Raw genomic sequence first — 17,171 nt, forward strand, 5'->3', positions numbered from 1 at the left:
TTTTTTTCTAAATGATTACAGATTTGTGTAAACGTTTTCTATATTTGTCTAACTTTATTGTTATCATTTATACTAGTGATAGACTGGACTTTTTTACAGAGGCCAGTTCCGATTGATTGATTGATTGAAAGATGTATAAACAAATTGGATAATTACAGTAGGCTACATTTCAAGCACTACAATACAAAACTGTTAACTGTGGACGACACCATAAAGTATTAAACTTGTTTACAATGGGGTCCACCGTCCACCAACATTTCGAGACGTACAAATATACTCTTCTATAGGCTATAGCCAAAAACAGGAAATCACAGCTGGAGGCTTTGGAACGGGAATGAAGCAATAACCTAGAAGTGCTCTTTTAGAACGGCTTCAAATAATGGTAGTAGGGATTCGCACAAGTTCTTTATGACATGGGCATTGGGCTTGAATGAATATCTGTTTTCGTCAAGCGACACCATCATACGGCGGACTACATAGCCTAAATGATTATGTAAGTTAATTGAAGAGGAGAGCAGATGTGATTCGCTGCTGGTGGTGTGTGCAGGCTACTGTGTGTAGTACAGTCTGGTATAGAGGTAGAAGGTCAAGGATGAAGGAGTCTGCATGCATCATGATGCATTTTAGGCTGTGATTATGCCTCTCAACCGGTCCGCTCCACACGAGGACTCTGATCAGCATCATAATCATCACAACCAAACCCTCTCTGTCTACGAGTCCAAACTCGCACCTGGTGCTGATATATGCGTAGGACTAGCCATCCTTTCTGTTGGTGAGTAAAAAAACAACAACTTCATGTCTGTCTTTGTTTGTGAATATATTAGGCTATTAATATGCTTGTGTGTTGATGAATACCTATGTATTTTTGTTACACTATATGCATATATATTTATCTTTAATAGCCGTTTAATTTATTTATTTTAACTTGGAAATATACTTTTGTTTTACTGTCTAGTAGCTATTAAGCCATACTAGAGTAACTAGACAGAAATAAAGTATATTTCCAAATAGCCAAGCCTACTACTGAGTAGTATAGGCTATTTTGGGCTACTATAATTTTTAGAAAATAATATAGGCCTACCTTATTGAAGAAAAAGTTAGGTCTGTTTTATGTGTTTCTCCCGCGTGCATCTTTCTAGTTTTATAGACTAGCAGTAGCAGTGCACTATAGAATAGCTCTATATCTTGGTTCTTTTTAGAGACTGGATAACCATATATCCTACATTAGTTATCTTGCGCCATATTTATTGTTCAGTTTGTATTGAACTGTTAGGCTATTGTTAAATCATGACCGAAATAAACCTTTTACACTGATCCATGGAGCCATATAGACCTATCTTGCGGCTAAACATTATTTGCGTAGGCTAATGTAGCCGTTGAGCTTAGAAGCAGTGTGACAGTGACCAGTGTCACATATAAATCAATGGAAAGAAAGAAAGAAAGAAAGAAAGAAAGGGTTGGAATGTCACACGTTGTTAGTTGTTTGACGTGAAGCGTGTACGCTGCAGTTAACAAAACAGCCACTAGATGGCAGAATCGTAGCCTAATTAAAATGTTTTGTTTCCACACCATGGGTAGCGTAAGTGATTTCATTTGGTTAAAATAAGCTTTAATAGCTCTGATAGCTGATAGGTGTTTTGTTTCGTAAGAGGAGGGATAGATGTCAGAACCTCTTCTGATGTCTCCCTTTTGACTTTAATATACCTGTCCATTCAAATTTCAAACTCTAGACGTGTCACGTGCCTGACCCAAAGTTATTAGTAGGCCTACAGCAAATTAAGGCCTGGCCCTACCTGGGCCCTCGTCAAACCTTGTACACTCAAGATAATGGCCCCACGCCACTACCACCCTTAGATCTATATTTACTGTATGGAGCTCACCTGTTCTGACATTCCATCGAATCAGTGAAATTGGTGAGTAGCAAAAACTTAATTTTTATTTACGCTAAAGAGGAGAGGCTGGTCTGAAGTCCCATAGCCTGAGCTAACGTGTTAGGTTTCTGGTCTAGAGGGGCGGGTCACGGCTGAGATTTGCGCACGCCCTGATTGGATCTCATCGATCTGTCCGTCACCCCCGGCCCCTCCTCTCCCCCCTAGTGCAGCGCTACGTCACATCATTTGCAGCGACGCCCACCCGGAAGGGTTGACTCCCACTTTTAGACCAGAGTGGCCAATGCGTTCCTCCAGGCTTTCAATTTTTGCACCAACAAAAATGAAAGCCTGGTACCGAGGCTAGAAGTCCCATAACCTCATACTGCAGGGCAGAATCGTAGAAGCAGTAGAAGGCTAGCTATGGACCAGAGCTAGTGAGCTTGTAGATCTGCTATTTCCAAAAAATACTTTTATACATTTGAAAAGCTTGAAACAGGACATTCTGCATAATGAGTACTTGGCTTCCTTCCCCCGTCCTCAGTTGTCCTCTCCCTCACGGGCAACGGCCTGGTGCTGCTCATCTCCTACCGCAGGAGGAAGAAGATGGTGGGCTCAGAGCTGCTGTGCGTCAACCTGGCAGTGGTGGACTTCCTCAGCTGCGTGTTCTTCTACCCGCTGTCCATCCTGTCGTCCTTCAACCACGCCTGGCTGGGCCACGGCCCCACCTGCGTCTACTACGGCCTGGGCTGCTTCATCTTCGGCCTGTGCGGCATGTTCACCGTCGCCGCCATCAGCGTCACCCGCTACCTGAAGACCTGCTACAGCCTGCTCTACGGTGAGGCGTCCCAGGGGGCTTCTTCTAGAGTATATATGGACCATATTCACACGGCGGCCATCTTGCCGGTACGTTGATGAAATGCCGCCCTGCTTTTTCAATGCAAAATGCCAACATGGCCACCGTGTGAATATAGTCTATGGTGAGGGGAGGGGCTTCTATGGTGAGGGGTGTTTTTTTTTTACCGGAACATGTGTATGGTGAAGGGGGCTTTATACCAGAACAGTTTTCTGGTCACGGGAGGGGGGTCTACCGCAGTGGTTCTCAAACTTTTTCATGTCAAGGACCCGCAGATTAATTATGTATTTGGCCGTGGACCCCCATCTGAAAATGTTTTGTGCCAGGAACCCTTAACAGAGAAGATTAGCTATTTTCACTATCCCGGGCAAACATCTAATTTCTCTTTTGGGGCTCGAGCTAAAATGGTTGAAAGATGTTACAGAGAGAAAAAATAGAATGACTTTTTCACCACCATTCTCGGGTACATCTCAATTCAATGCAAATGTCCCCTCTAGGCTGCATCCGGTTAAATAGCTAAAAGCTGGTTACGAGATGCACAAAGGGGCTATGGAAACACTTGGAAAGGATTTCTAATTATAACGCATTGAACTCGCATTATATCGCTTTTCTACAGTTGGAAAAGGAATACGCTATTATTGCTATAATGTCCATATTGAATGTATCACCGCCAATTTTAAGCTGGTATAAGTGGTTAGTGGTATAAGGAGCTGGCAAGATGTATGGAGAACCGAGATGACTGGAGACGCCGATGGAGGTAAATGGTGCATTTATATAAATGGTGCATTTATATAGCGCCTTTATCCAAGGCGCTTTACAGAGATTGTGCATTACATTCACCCATTCATACACCGATGGCAGCAGAAACCATGCAAGGCACCAACTAGCACATCGGGAGCAATTAGGGGTTCAGTGTCTTGCTCAAGGACACTTCGACAGTAACTCTGGGGGAGCCCAGGTTCGAACTGGCAACCTTACGGTTACCATCCAGGCACTCTACCCCTGAGCCACCGCCGCCCACTCTGAGGACGACGTAGAGATAAGTTACCTGGCCATTCCATATCTAGGCTATTCCTTGCATTGCAAGCAACTGTGATGAAACAACGAACGGCTTTGCCGTTTGCATTGATGAGAGACGTACACTGTACCAGCTGCAATGATAGTGCACTGTGCAATCAATATAAACAACCAATTTACCCCCCGGTAGCCTACTGTACATGCGTCCAGAATATTAATGCAAGTTCAAGCCTGTATAAGCATTACTTTTTGTCGCATGATGGTGTCGTGCAGATAACATACGACGTACAAGACCAAGTGCCCGATGAGACATGTTGTCAGCTTATAGATCAGTTCTGAACTTCTGACACAATGTACAGTGGTAAGAAGTGTGTGTGTGTGTGTGTGTGTGTGTGTGTGTGTGTGTGTGTGTGTGTGTGTGTGTGTGTGTGTGTGTGCTACTGCTTATTTCATGAACTTATTTAATGTTGTATCCTCCAAGACCTGTACAAGAGGCTGATGCTTAAGAGAGCCTCCTCCCTCCTGGAGGTCTCGGATCACCCACTTAGGTCTGAGTTTGAACTGTCACCACCAGCAGTGACTACAAAGACTAATCGGTTCAAACTATCCTTTGTCCCGGCTGCTATTCAGCTGCTGAACAGCAGATAGCACTTTATTCTTGCCTCTTTGCACATATTGCCAACTAATTGCTGACTTTGCTACTATTGATTGAATGTCATGAACTCTCTGGGCTGGATTTTAAAGGTCCGTTTTACAATGGGTTAATACATAAATTGCCCTCGCTCTGCGTACAATCGTATTATGAAAGGCATATCGGCCCGTGTTGAACACACACACACACATATGGCATACGGCATTCCTGAATATTTTAGCATTGTGGGAGTGTCCATATGTTAATTATTTTCGCTTTGCGCAATTTGCTATTAAGCCCCTTGACCTAAAAACACTCAGCGCATAACGACTAGACGTGGGTCTGACCACCTCATAAATGCAAAAAGCACTGTTTGATTTTACACTTGAGCGGCTCTGAACTCTGCTGGAGTGTTGCCATGTCTGTTTATTATAAGCGGCTTCTTTTTCTGTAAAGTTGCTTGTATAAATATTGGTAGTACTAGTTGTGGTTGCTTTTCTTGTTTCTAAAGTGGTTATTTGGGCTTTTCTCCTAATGTTGTTTAAACCAGTGATCCTCACACAGCACATTCCCATGTCAAGGATCCCCAGATGAATGCATTTGCCCAACTAAGGACGGCTAATCCAAAAATAAAATTAAAAATTTCCAAGATTACTTTTGAAAATAGCAGATCTACCAGCTCACAATGCATCACATTCATTCATTAAAACTATGTACTCTGACTGCAGGGGGATATATAATGATCATTATAACAATGTGCAAGAACATATTTAAAAAGAAGGAAGAACTTTATATTTGTGGACAATCAAAATATGTTTTATTTTAATGTGGTGTCATTAAAATGTATCTGGATATATGGCAGACTCACTATCTAGAAAATAAAAACATGGCACTTCATTTAAAATATACAGACCCCTGTTATATGCGCTTCTTTTGGGATTATTTTTATAGACCTATTTACTTGTTTCTATGAGACATGGCAACAGCGCTCTTTTTGCGTCTTTTATTTGTAAAATGTTGAGATTAGAAACGGCCATAATTCTTTCATTTCTCAACCTTTAAAAAAAATAAAAACATCTCCATAATCCTTGGGAAGTTTGCTTTCATACGCTGTATCACACCCAATTCAAGTCTTCTTCAATAAAATGCTACGAGCGAAGACCATATACCATCGGGGCCACAGGCACAGCATTAAGCAGCACCCATTCAACTCATTCCTTCATCGTGACTTGAATGAAATAAAATATAATAAACGTTATTTTACTGGTGTTTTTCAATAGAAACAAATTATATTTAGGCATAAAGGTGACAGCATGCAGTGCAATAGGAATAATTAACCCAAATGTGACAAAGTCATGTCATGTCTTCTATGGTGCCAGCATGAAGAAATGTAATACCACGATCCCCAAAGTGCGCATTCCGTATGTGACATCAGCTGACTGGTAAAGAGAATAGTACGGACATGTTGATTGGGTACGTCTCAAACACTCCTTAAACACTCCCATGACTAATTCAAGGCCGTTTTGCGCAATACACGGGGTGTCGAAAGCGCTTCTTAACATGCCCAAAATTGCAATATGACATTCTACACGCCCCCAGCTCTAAAAACTGTAATATGATATGTAATATTATTGGAACTGGATAATCGACCTGCAAGTCTCTAGTGCCCTGTTCTTAGAACTTAGTCTTGTTTTGAATGTTGTTTGTTGTGTTTATTCTTTTACTATTATCTGGCTGCAAATCATTTCCCCGCAAGGGACAATAAAGCTAACCTTGAATCTTGAAGAAGCGCATTTTATCAGTGGTTGGGAACAGGAACAATAAGCTTTTCTTTTTTCAAATTACTTACTTACATACTCGCTTTCTATTTAAAAAAAATTGTGATGGAAAAAGCACCTAGCGCTACAGCCCCCCACTGACTGCACAAGAATGGACAATCTGTGCTCAAATCACAATTCGTTTCAGAACAGAAATAGACAGAATGAGAGTGGTCCAAATAACGCAGACAGCTTGTTCTTTCTCATACTGGTGGATTTATTAGACAACATAGACAACAAAACAACGATCTCTGAATGACAAAGAATGAAGGTCTAACGACCGAAACGCTGAATAAAGAGTAACATTTGTTTGTTCCTGCCAGTGTGCGGGTCCTATTCCTTGTCATTCAGAGTTCCCCTTTTGGTTTTATGCAACCTTTCAAGGTGTGCATCAGCCTTTTTCGTATGCTTAAAGCATAAATGAACACAGACATAAATAATGGCACATAAAACATAATAGAACATAAAACATAAACTTTGTACAACAAAAGAAAATATAAACCGACTTCGCTGGCTGCACATGTATAACCCAAAGGGAATGAGGATGAGGGAGTCCGCCCAGGAACAGACTGTCTACAGACAGCAACATACAACTTGCAATACATCAATCAACGTATAAAGAAGACATGATAGTAGCATAAATATTCACATTTTAGAATAGCAAAGAAAGTATCTTGTCACGTCCCCGTCACGCTAACAAACGCTTGGTCAGTGAGCGGAAGTTCGACACACACTTGCTCTGTCCCACTGTCACCTCGCCATATGGCGTTCCGGCAAGAATGACCAAATTGGCACTTCCGGTACCTCAAGTTCATGGGCAAACCAAGTTCAAGGCAAATTATCTTTAGGGCAAAATAAATAATAACCAAAAATACTATATTAGGTGTAGCCGCATAAGCCCTATTTCAGAAATGGAGGCTATGCACGTGACATCATCATCATACCTGGAAGTTACTGTATGCAGGAACGCCTACTGAGTGGCAAAAACAGTACTTTCTGCCCTTGACAGCCCTGTTTCCAAACAGACAGTGGCCTTGTGGTTAGAGTGTCCGCCCTGAAACTGGGAGGTCGGGGGTTCGATCCCCGGCCAGGTCTTACCAAAGACCCTACCTGCCTCCCTGCTTGGCACTCAGCATCAATGGGTTGAATTGGGGGTCAAATCAACGAATGATTCCCGAGCGTGGCGCACGCTGCGGCTCACCGCTCCAAGAGATGGGTCAAATGCGGAGAACAAATGTCTGTGTGACTAATCGTACGACTTTGATTAAACAGCGTTAAACTCACTTTGCCACTCGCTATATGCATGCTATATATGCGCATCGTCATCCCCTGTGATGGTCCTGGTTCAAACACAGGAAGAAAACTGGCAAAGGAGATGATGTCATCTTTACATAACCCCCTATGTGAGAGGCTTTGTGCACAGCAGGAGGAGGCGGGTGAAAGGTTATTCGTGCCCTCAGACTTCAGAGTCAGACTAGAAAAAGTGCCCTTCTGGGCACAGGTCTCCACCAGGTTATCCACAGATCCGTGCAGTTAGAGGTAAAAACACTTTTCGGCCAGTTACAGCGCCACCTTGAGGCTGAGTTGAAATTGTTCATGTGGCATTTTGTCCTCGGCCTAGTGGGAATGTGGGTGCACAATTTCACGGAAATCACGCGATGTGTTCATGATTTGCAGCATTTTGTTTGAAACTGAGCACTCCTGTGAACTTTGGAAGCCAATCTTAACCAATCAGGATGGAGTGTGAGAAATATGAAAGACCGGTTTGGTTGAATGGCTCTAGAGAGACTGTGTACCAATTTGCGTGATGTTTGGACAAAATCTGTAGGTGTGCTGTGCAAAAACCTGTTTTGCACAAAGCGGCCTCCTGGTGGCGCTATAACAGGCCGTTCTGGAAAGTTTGGGGCAGAGGTTCATGGTTGGCATCCAGGGAGTGTGTGTGCAAAATTTGGCATCGACCGGGTTAACGGTGGCTGAGATTAGCTGGTCACGGACGGACGGACGGACACACGGACACACGGACACACGGACACACGGACGGACGGACGGAGTGCAAAACATACTCTCCCCATGCCTTCGGCTGGTGGAGACAACCAGTGGTTCTCAACATGGGGTCCAGCCTCCAGGGACCACCAGGGGTCCAAATGGATACCTTAAGCTCTCAGACTTACAGGCCTGTGTGCCTTATTATTAAGCAGGGGACATACAGGTCATACAGGCCTGTAACTCTTGAGAGTGGACAAAATGTGCACGCTCTCAAGAGTTACAATTTACAATTTAGGCATTTAGCAGACGCTCTTAATCCAGAGCGATTTACAGTAAGCAAGAACAACACATGGTAATACATCAAATACATAGAAATAGTCATCAAGGATCATAAGCAAGCTAAGAACCTAACATCCTATCCGTCCAAGGCTCCACTCCCGCTGCGTCCACTGCGAGCCCGGCTGTGACTAGCTAGCTGCCACCCAATTGGCCACCTCTGCTGGTCTCCACATCTCTTGTACCCTCTGCGAAGAGCACTGCACATGCACTGGCTCCAATGATTAGCTCCACCGGGCCTGCCTGTGTCGGAAACCAGGTCTGCCGGGCTCTCCATAATCATCAGTAGCTGTTGGTTTGACCTGTGGCTTTTATGACCCGCTGGGCTGTGACATCCCTCGCCGTTCCTCTGCACCAGCGGCTCTCCTCTTTCTGCGTTTCATGAAAAAAGAATGTAGGATTCGTGAAAATAGCAGATCGACAAGCTCACAACATGGGGCAAAGCGACAGGTTTTGAGCTTGTAGATGAGCTATTTTTGGGGTCCCGGGGAGATATCTAATTCCTCTTTCGGGTCACGGGCTAAAAAGGTTGGGAACCACTGCTCTGAATGGCACCCTAACCCCCGTAACACTGCTTTTAATCTGAACTGTAAACGTGTTTTGATTCTATGTTATTCTTTCTGCACATAATGTGCCCCTATCAGAATTGTCGTATCATCCGCGCGTGTGTGTGTGTGTGTGTGTGTGCGCAGGTGCGATTTCAATTCAAATATAGCAAAAATATATATGTAAATCGTCTATTTTTGCGACAACAGTAATAACACCATGGCCCTCTCCATCGTCAAAGTTGTCCACCCCTGTGCTAATTAACACCCACCTCTGGCTGCCTGTTATACCCCAGCTACCATAGCTAGCTAACCCTACCATGGAGCAACATGCACAAGCCGCCCTGACTGAGCCACTTCACCACGCTCCTACACTTAACCCCTTTGTCTTCTCCTTTAATAAACACGCCTACAGGCTTTTTATGATGTGTTCTTTTCAACAGCAGTTACTGTATTCAGTGTGTTGAGATTAGAGAGGCCACAATGCGACTGAGATACACAGGAGAGAGGGGGGGGAAAGCCTGTAGGCGTGTTTATTAAAGGGGAAGACAAAGGAGTTAAGTGTAGGAGCGTGGTGAAGTGGAAAATATGTTTTTCACATTTTAGAGCATATCCATTGTCATAATACGGACATACCTACACTTTTGATGCCAATACTTTGGGCAGTTTTACTCAAGCACATTTTGAATTCCGGACTTTTCCTCGTAACAGATGGAGTGCCTCTGCGTTTGCAGTATTAATATACTTTTACTTCAGTAAAACAATTGTGTACATTGTTTATCCGTATACCCTCTGCTTTGCAGCCGTGCGGCTGGAGGGCACCAACTTCGGGCTGGTGTGCGCCGGCACCTGGGCGGTGGCGGCCACGTGGTCGTGCTTCCCGCTGCTGGGCTGGGGCGCGTACGTCCCTGAGCCGTACGGCCTGTCGTGCACCGTGGCCTGGCGCGCCTACCACGCCTCTGTGAAGGACGCGGTGTACGTGGTGTGCTCGTTCGCCTGCTTCACAGCGGTGCCCATGCTCCTCATCGTCGCGTCCCAGTGGCACATCCTGCGCACCATCTACCGCTTCTCCCACGCTCTCTCCGCCCGCGGCATCCACAACAACCTGCGGCACGCCGAGAAACGCCTCTCCATGGTGAGCGGAAAGCTGAGCAGTGTTGATTATTTTACAGGAATTCTTTATTTAGTTTTAGACATTTTAAAATGTTGAACTGTCATTTTGATTAGATTAGATTAGATCTTCTTGCGTGTCCTTTTTGTAAATGATTGTTTTTATTATCGGGCGGCTGTGGTTCAGAAGGTAGAGCAGGTCGTCCAATGATCTGTGGGTCGGCCGTTCGAAACCTCCGGCTCTCCTGTCTACATGTCGAAGTGTCTTTGGGCAAGACACTGAACCCCACATTGCCTCCAATGAGTCAGTCGGTGCCTCACATGGTAGCTCGCCACCATTGGTGTGTGAATGTGGGAAGTGAGGGCGCTGGCGTCGACTGTTTGACAGCGACTATAATTATCATGTCTTAGCCTATATGTTAGCCTCTCTGAATGAACCAGGTGAACCCTCTTCTCTCAGCACATTGACTTTTCTTTTTTTTTTTACTTTCGAATTGCAGCGGTTTTGAAGGAGAATAGGGATTCACATTACTTTACAGCTGTAACGGCTGTTGCCAGGACTTTCCACATTTTTGTGGCCTAGGATCGTAAATGAATTTAACTCCTTGTTTGAGCCGAATCTGCGCTGCAAGTGATTTGATTGTGGACGACGTTGACGTTTAGGAAGTAGCTTGACAGTTACATGCCACGTGATATAACTTGAAACTAAAATGAACAAATCATATCAAATCATTTTAGTGCAGTAAAAAGTGCTTGCGTGATTCCCCCCCTAAAATATGATTATGATCAGGTACTATGATTATTGGAGGAAGATATTTTTTGTGGTTAGTGTTTATGTGGCGATACCCACCAGTTCCTTAAGTATACCTGGTTTTCACCTTAGCTGAACTGAAGCCTCGCCCACAGCTGTTTTTGTGTATGATAAGGGGAGGGATTAGGGTTATGATGTCACAAAATGTGGTGTATTTCAATTGGGCCTTTTGACTCAAAGGCTTGCAAAAAATACCAAAAATACACAGGGAAGACATATTTCAATATTCTAACCACACCTGAGGGGGCTATTTAGAGTAATGTTAACTCCATAGAAGTACGGCACTTAATACTAAATATACTATACGTAGCTACATTCAACCTCTGGTTGTACCCTACGACAAAAGTGTAAAAGAATACTGCGTCCGTGTTGTTTCTCTGCTTCTCCAGATGTTCTTCTTCATCAGCCTGGGCTTCGTGGTGGCGTGGGCGCCCTACACCGTGGTCTCCTTGCTGTCCATCTTCCAGGAGGACGACAATGACGGGAGCATGAGCCCCGGGGTCTTCGTCCTCCCGGCGCTCTTTGCCAAGAGCTCCCACGTCTACAACCCGCTCATCTACTTCTACTTCAACAGGACCTTCCAGCAGGAGGTGCGCTGCATTCTCCGCTCGCTGTGTCCCGGCGCGCTGGGCAACCGTGTGGGCGCCCGCTCCACCGCGCTCCACCAGGCCCCCCACCCCATCCAGATTGAGCTCCAGGAGCGTCCTCCCTCCGGCCGTGGCGCCGACCCGCCACAGAATAATAAGAGCCGGAGCAGCAGCAGCAGCAGGGCCAAGCGTCTGGCGGGCAGTTACGTCTCCGGCGGTGCCGTCGTCTACCAGTGCTGGGGCTCCAAGCTGAAGGTCATGCCGTCCTCCGTGAGCCACCAAGCTGTCAGAGAGTTCCTGCCCGTCTCTATGTGACATGTGACAAATAGGAGCAATCTATACCTTCTTGTCGCGTCTGCTGAATTAATTTTCCGGGTAAAGAATGAAGTTTGGAGCTATGCCCTTACTGAGGCGGTCACTGCCCCTGTGCATCATGGGTCTAAGCTGGGTTTCTGCAGACTGCTGAACTGGATACAGCCGGTGCAGAGCTGTACCACAGCATAGTGCTTTTCAACATAGGAGGCCTTTCTATGTTTCACCAGTTTCAATTGAAATGGGCCTCCACCCTCGGGGGGGGGGGGGGGGGGGGGGCTCCGAGCTACGACTGACCGCCAGGCGTCAGTCAACCCACCAAAATAGGTTACACCTATTTCCTGTTAATAACCTGGGTAAAATGTGGGCATTTGGAGGTAAAGGGGAGACACTTTATTGTGAAGGGACGACAGGATGAGGAGAGGTGGTGGTGTTGCTGCGTGATTATTGAGAGTGACGTCTGCGCTCTATATTGAACATTCAAAAAACTATTTGTATCAATACACCTGTATCAACAGAATCATTACGGTATGTCATAAGTATATATGGGGTCCTCATATTTGGTCTTGAAACGGGCCTCCAGATTCCTAAGTCCGCCCCTACTTTTCAAAGTGTGGGTGATGACCGGCTAGGGGGCGACCAGAGAGGCAAAATTGGAAAGGAGAGTAAAATGAAATGATTTTAATAGAAAAATCACAAAAAAATAGATTACCCTATATCACATTTAACACCATTGCTGGAGATCTTTGGCAATTAATAAATACTGCGCTTAGCGCCATTGCTGGAGATCTTCGTCAATTGTTCTTTTATAGTACGTTTGATTGATCAAGTCTATAATTACATTTTAATTTTAACTGATTGTATCTACATTTTGTTAAATAAGGTTTCTCAGTGTTGTTTCTCATTCAGTCTTTTTGACTTTTTTGGCCATATATGTCCATGTATGGAGTGTATCTCTTACGATTCTTGAGTGTACAGGGTTTGATGTCAGAAATGTCAGAACAGGTCAACTCCATATATGGAGATCTAACGGTGGCAGCGGGGGCAGTGTCTTGAGTGTACATCAGGGTTTGATGAGGGCCCAGGTAGGGTCGGGCCTTCATTTTCGGGCCTGTTGAGAACTCTAGATTTCGCCAGCTGCCAGGTGCGGCTGCAAAAATAACTTTGGGGCAGGCCCGTCTAGAGTTTAAATGGACAGGTATCAGTCAAGAGGGAGACATCGAAGTGGAAGGATCAACACATGGAATGTCAGAACAGGTTCTGACATATATCCATATATTGATGACATCTGGGATCTCTATAAAGTATATGGGCTTAATTGCAACATCAGGTCACATTTACTATGACATCAGGGATCTCCATTCCTGATGATGTCACGAGATGTGGGCACCATATATGGGGCTTCCCCCATTATGGGGATTTGAGTGATACACTGACGGGAAATGCACAATTCCATCAGTCAACTGTCAATCAACAATCAGAGGTTGACGTCAAACCAGCGTTGGGTTAAGACAGCAGATTTTCACCCTTACATCTTCTGAATTCATTTCCTATTAGTCATACACTTTCATAATTGACCCTGACCCAGAGCAGATTTAGATGATTTTTATTCAGTACATGGGACTTTGTCACAATGTTTTGTGAAATGTTTATGTCAAGTTCAGAACACATTTCCAAGGCTTAGACCCTATTCCGGCCTCTGACATGCAAACTGATCTATATGAAGACAGGTCAGAGTGTAATGGAGTAGCCCTTCCTGGAACTGTGCTACTCCGGACAAGCAGTGGCAGTTGGAGGAGGAGAGAACACGCCCACAGCGTCCCCAGTGGGAATCGAACCATGGACCCACTAGCTGTGAGGCGACAGCGCTACCGACTAGGTGGCAACGCCACCGTGCCCACAGAGGTGTGGATTGGCACTGCCCTCACGATTCAACTATATTACGATTCACCAGGTAAAGATTCGATTCTACGATGCATTGCAATGCCTCACAGTCACACTTTTCTATATCACTGCACAACATGGCAAAACTTTCATCAGTCAATACAAGCAGTCACATATACTGAACTACACATTTTATTTAGAATTATGGATATAATATACCGTATTATAATTATATTTTATAATTCATCGATTATGTGACATTGCTGCACGGCCGAATCGCGATTGCAGAATCAATTATTTTTGACACCACTACGGCCACACAGTAGGGCCATCCTAAATGAAGACATTATGTGCACAGTATAAGCAACTAGCTATTATGTTATTGATCCAAGTCCATTTGCTGGAATGTGCTCCTTCATACATTAGGCTACTGTGATAATAGGCCTACTGCAAGTCAAGACATGGCACATTCCAAATGTACTCCACGCTGGGCTCTTGACATAATGATTATTCCTGACGATCTTGATGGTCTCATCAGAGGATGTGATGGAGAGATGAACGAGATGAATATCTCCCTGCTGTTCTCATGCTGCGTCAGATGTTCAGCACGTCTTCTTAATAGGCATTATACGTCTGAATCAGTGGCATGAATTCATCATCATGTCCCATGGAGCTTAAAGATCCACGGTACACTCCATTGATTAGGGTTGGATTTGCTGAGGGGGAGGGGGGTAAATCCATACCTCTGCTTTTGATATCCCCCTCTGGCAATTTATTTGTATGGCGATACATGTTTTATCTGTGGTCCTGGTCAGACTGAATTAAATACATGAAATCACAATTCATAAAACCTGTTTGATAACCAAACTAATTTAAGACCTGAGGCCGATTCTAAAAATGTCAACAGTTTTCTGAAAAACTGCTACAGTATATCAGTGGTGCTCAAACCTTTTCAAGTCAAGGACCCCCAAAATCATTATGTATTTGGCCGTCGACCCCCATCTAAAAATATTTTCTTCCACGGACCCCCAGGAGCAAAATTCTGACTAAAAGATCTACATATTTAAAGATTTGTACAAATCTTCAAGATTTTTCAAAAATAGCAGATCTACAAACTATATATTTTTAATAACCAACCGTAGCCTACTATATACCGGTAGCACAAATCTACAATGACACAGATTCTTTCCCAGTTTTAATGGGGAAAGAATGTCACCATAGCCTTGGCTATATTATTATGGCCATATTTCCTTGCGCAAGCAGAGCGTGCAAGTAAGGTGGTTTATCTGGCACTTTGATGCGTATGCCGTGGTACATAATGTATCATGCCGGGGGTATAACTGGCTCTCCATGGTGACGTAATAAAGATATGTTTCAGCGTTGGGTGGATTAAAGGTAATGCCTCTATGTATACATGTATGTAATCTGAAACCTACCTTTATTACGTCACCATCGAAAGCCGGTTATATCCCGTCATTGATACATATCTTCATTATGTCACACTCAAAATCAGTATATATACCACACATATGCATAAAACAACCCAAGTGACCACAATATACTACTTTTCAACTTACAACTTACATAATACATGTATACGTTACCTACCTACGTTAGCTAACCAATATTTAAACGTATCGTAATTGCGTCACCATTGACGGCCAGTTATAACCCTACTTTAGTATTTAATTCCAATGTTTTACAGAGAGGCTGAGATTTGAAAGTATGTAGCAGCAAGCAGAGCGCGCAAGTATTGTGGTCGTTTTGGGGCGTATACACGTGAGCTTTGGAGGTATATATACATTATATATACCTCTATATATATATATATTACTTACTGGGGGAAAAAATTTAGTCCGCAACACTGGTATGAAAAACTCAGCTCCACTGGTTTATTGATTCAACGTTTCGATCACTGGGATCTTCTTCAGGAATGATTCCTGAAGAGGTGCATGCTCTATTATCTTTGCTATAGGTATATATACAGGACCTTGATACCAACCAAGCATACGTACTGTACATGTCATCCTCATTTCTCACAGCTGTGTTTATGATAAGGTCAGCACTGCAATACGACCACACAACGTATGGAAACCATGGTTACATGATGGAAAAAGCCACTTGCGCTGGCTCGGCAGTCACATTTATTGGCATTCGAGCGCGTCGGGTTTATCCTTAATTAAAAGGAGGAGACATGGCTGTAGATTACAGTAGCCTACACGTAACATGTTGGTTGGTAGACTTGACTATAGCTGCAGCACTGCAAATGCCTCTCGATCCATGTCATGGAAGTTAACTATTCCAGGAGGGGGGGCTACCGGTATGCGCTCATGCAAAACACTGTTTATTTGGCTTAAGCATCTAACTTGCAACATTGTTTTTAATTGCGTGATTTTAATTGCTTGCACAATTAATTTCATATTACATGCCTTTACAAAAAAGAATGTTTAGATGCCTGTGACAGCATGACAGAAGTTCAGACAATGCTGCTCCGCTTGTGTACGACAGAAAACAACAAGGACAAAGCCTACGACAGCTCCCGATCTGACGTGATTTTTATCCTGGCACACATTCAAGTTCAAGGTTTTGCGGGAATGGTAAATGCCGATGCGGTAATTGCGGTAATGTGTCTCCATTGCTTCCATTTCCCTGCTTTAGTTCCCATCTTCTCATAATTGAAGGCCCATGCAGTGGGCACATTAATTATCAATGTTCCCTGGGGAGATATTACAGTAGGTACATTGGGTGCACCTAGGTCAACCTAGTCTATATACAGTACACAAAGAAACAGGACAACATGTATATCATCTCTGTGGGGTGGAAACCTCATATGTCCAAATTCAAGAATAGCAAAAGTATAGCACTACGTGTCGAGCTTGTAGATCAGCAACTTTTGATGCTTTGTGTGGCGACATATTTATGATCAAGTAGTAGCAGTAGTAGGGCATTCATTTACAAAATAAAACCTAACTTTTTCCTGTAGTGGAAAAAGTTCATGCCTATATGTAAGGGAGTGACTAATGGAGGAGAGATCCAGTAGAACTAAAAGAAAAGTCATTTTTATTTTTGGTTGTGAGTCTTGCGACACGTGAGCTTGTAGATTGGCTATTCTCAGCATGAAACCAAGTGTAAAATCTGGCATTACGACACCATCAAGGCCTGCCAACATACATTTCGGTCAACAAAATCAACTGTAGATTTAGTCGACGAAGATCATATGGTATTTAGTTGACTAAAACTAGACTATAACTAAAACCTTTCCAATGACAAAACTAAATTGAGTTTTATTCAAAAGACATGACTATAAAACCAGAAAGAAATTGGCTGTCAAAATCAACACTGGACTAAATTAAATACATGCATTTCCTTTTGAAGACTGTCTGATATGTTTTGACATATGTGTTTGTTAAT

The 17,171-nt window shown here is 43.7% G+C and overlaps 1 protein-coding gene across 1 annotated transcript; it reads left to right on the top strand.

Annotated features, from left to right (window-relative positions):
• Positions 1-636: 636 nt before the first annotated feature.
• Positions 637-11,879, top strand: opn8c (opsin 8, group member c; the record flags this gene model as incomplete). The annotated part of the gene is made up of 4 exons (XM_083790432.1): positions 637-772; positions 2,413-2,706; positions 9,860-10,191; positions 11,367-11,879. 4 exons carry the CDS (start codon positions 637-639, stop codon positions 11,877-11,879), a joined length of 1,275 nt encoding a protein of 424 aa, XP_083646558.1.
• Positions 11,880-17,171: the final 5,292 nt, after the last annotated feature.

Source organism: Protomyctophum parallelum (genome assembly GCF_964188405.1).
Source record: "Protomyctophum parallelum genome assembly, chromosome: 19".
Classification (NCBI taxonomy): Eukaryota; Metazoa; Chordata; class Actinopteri; order Myctophiformes; family Myctophidae; genus Protomyctophum; species Protomyctophum parallelum.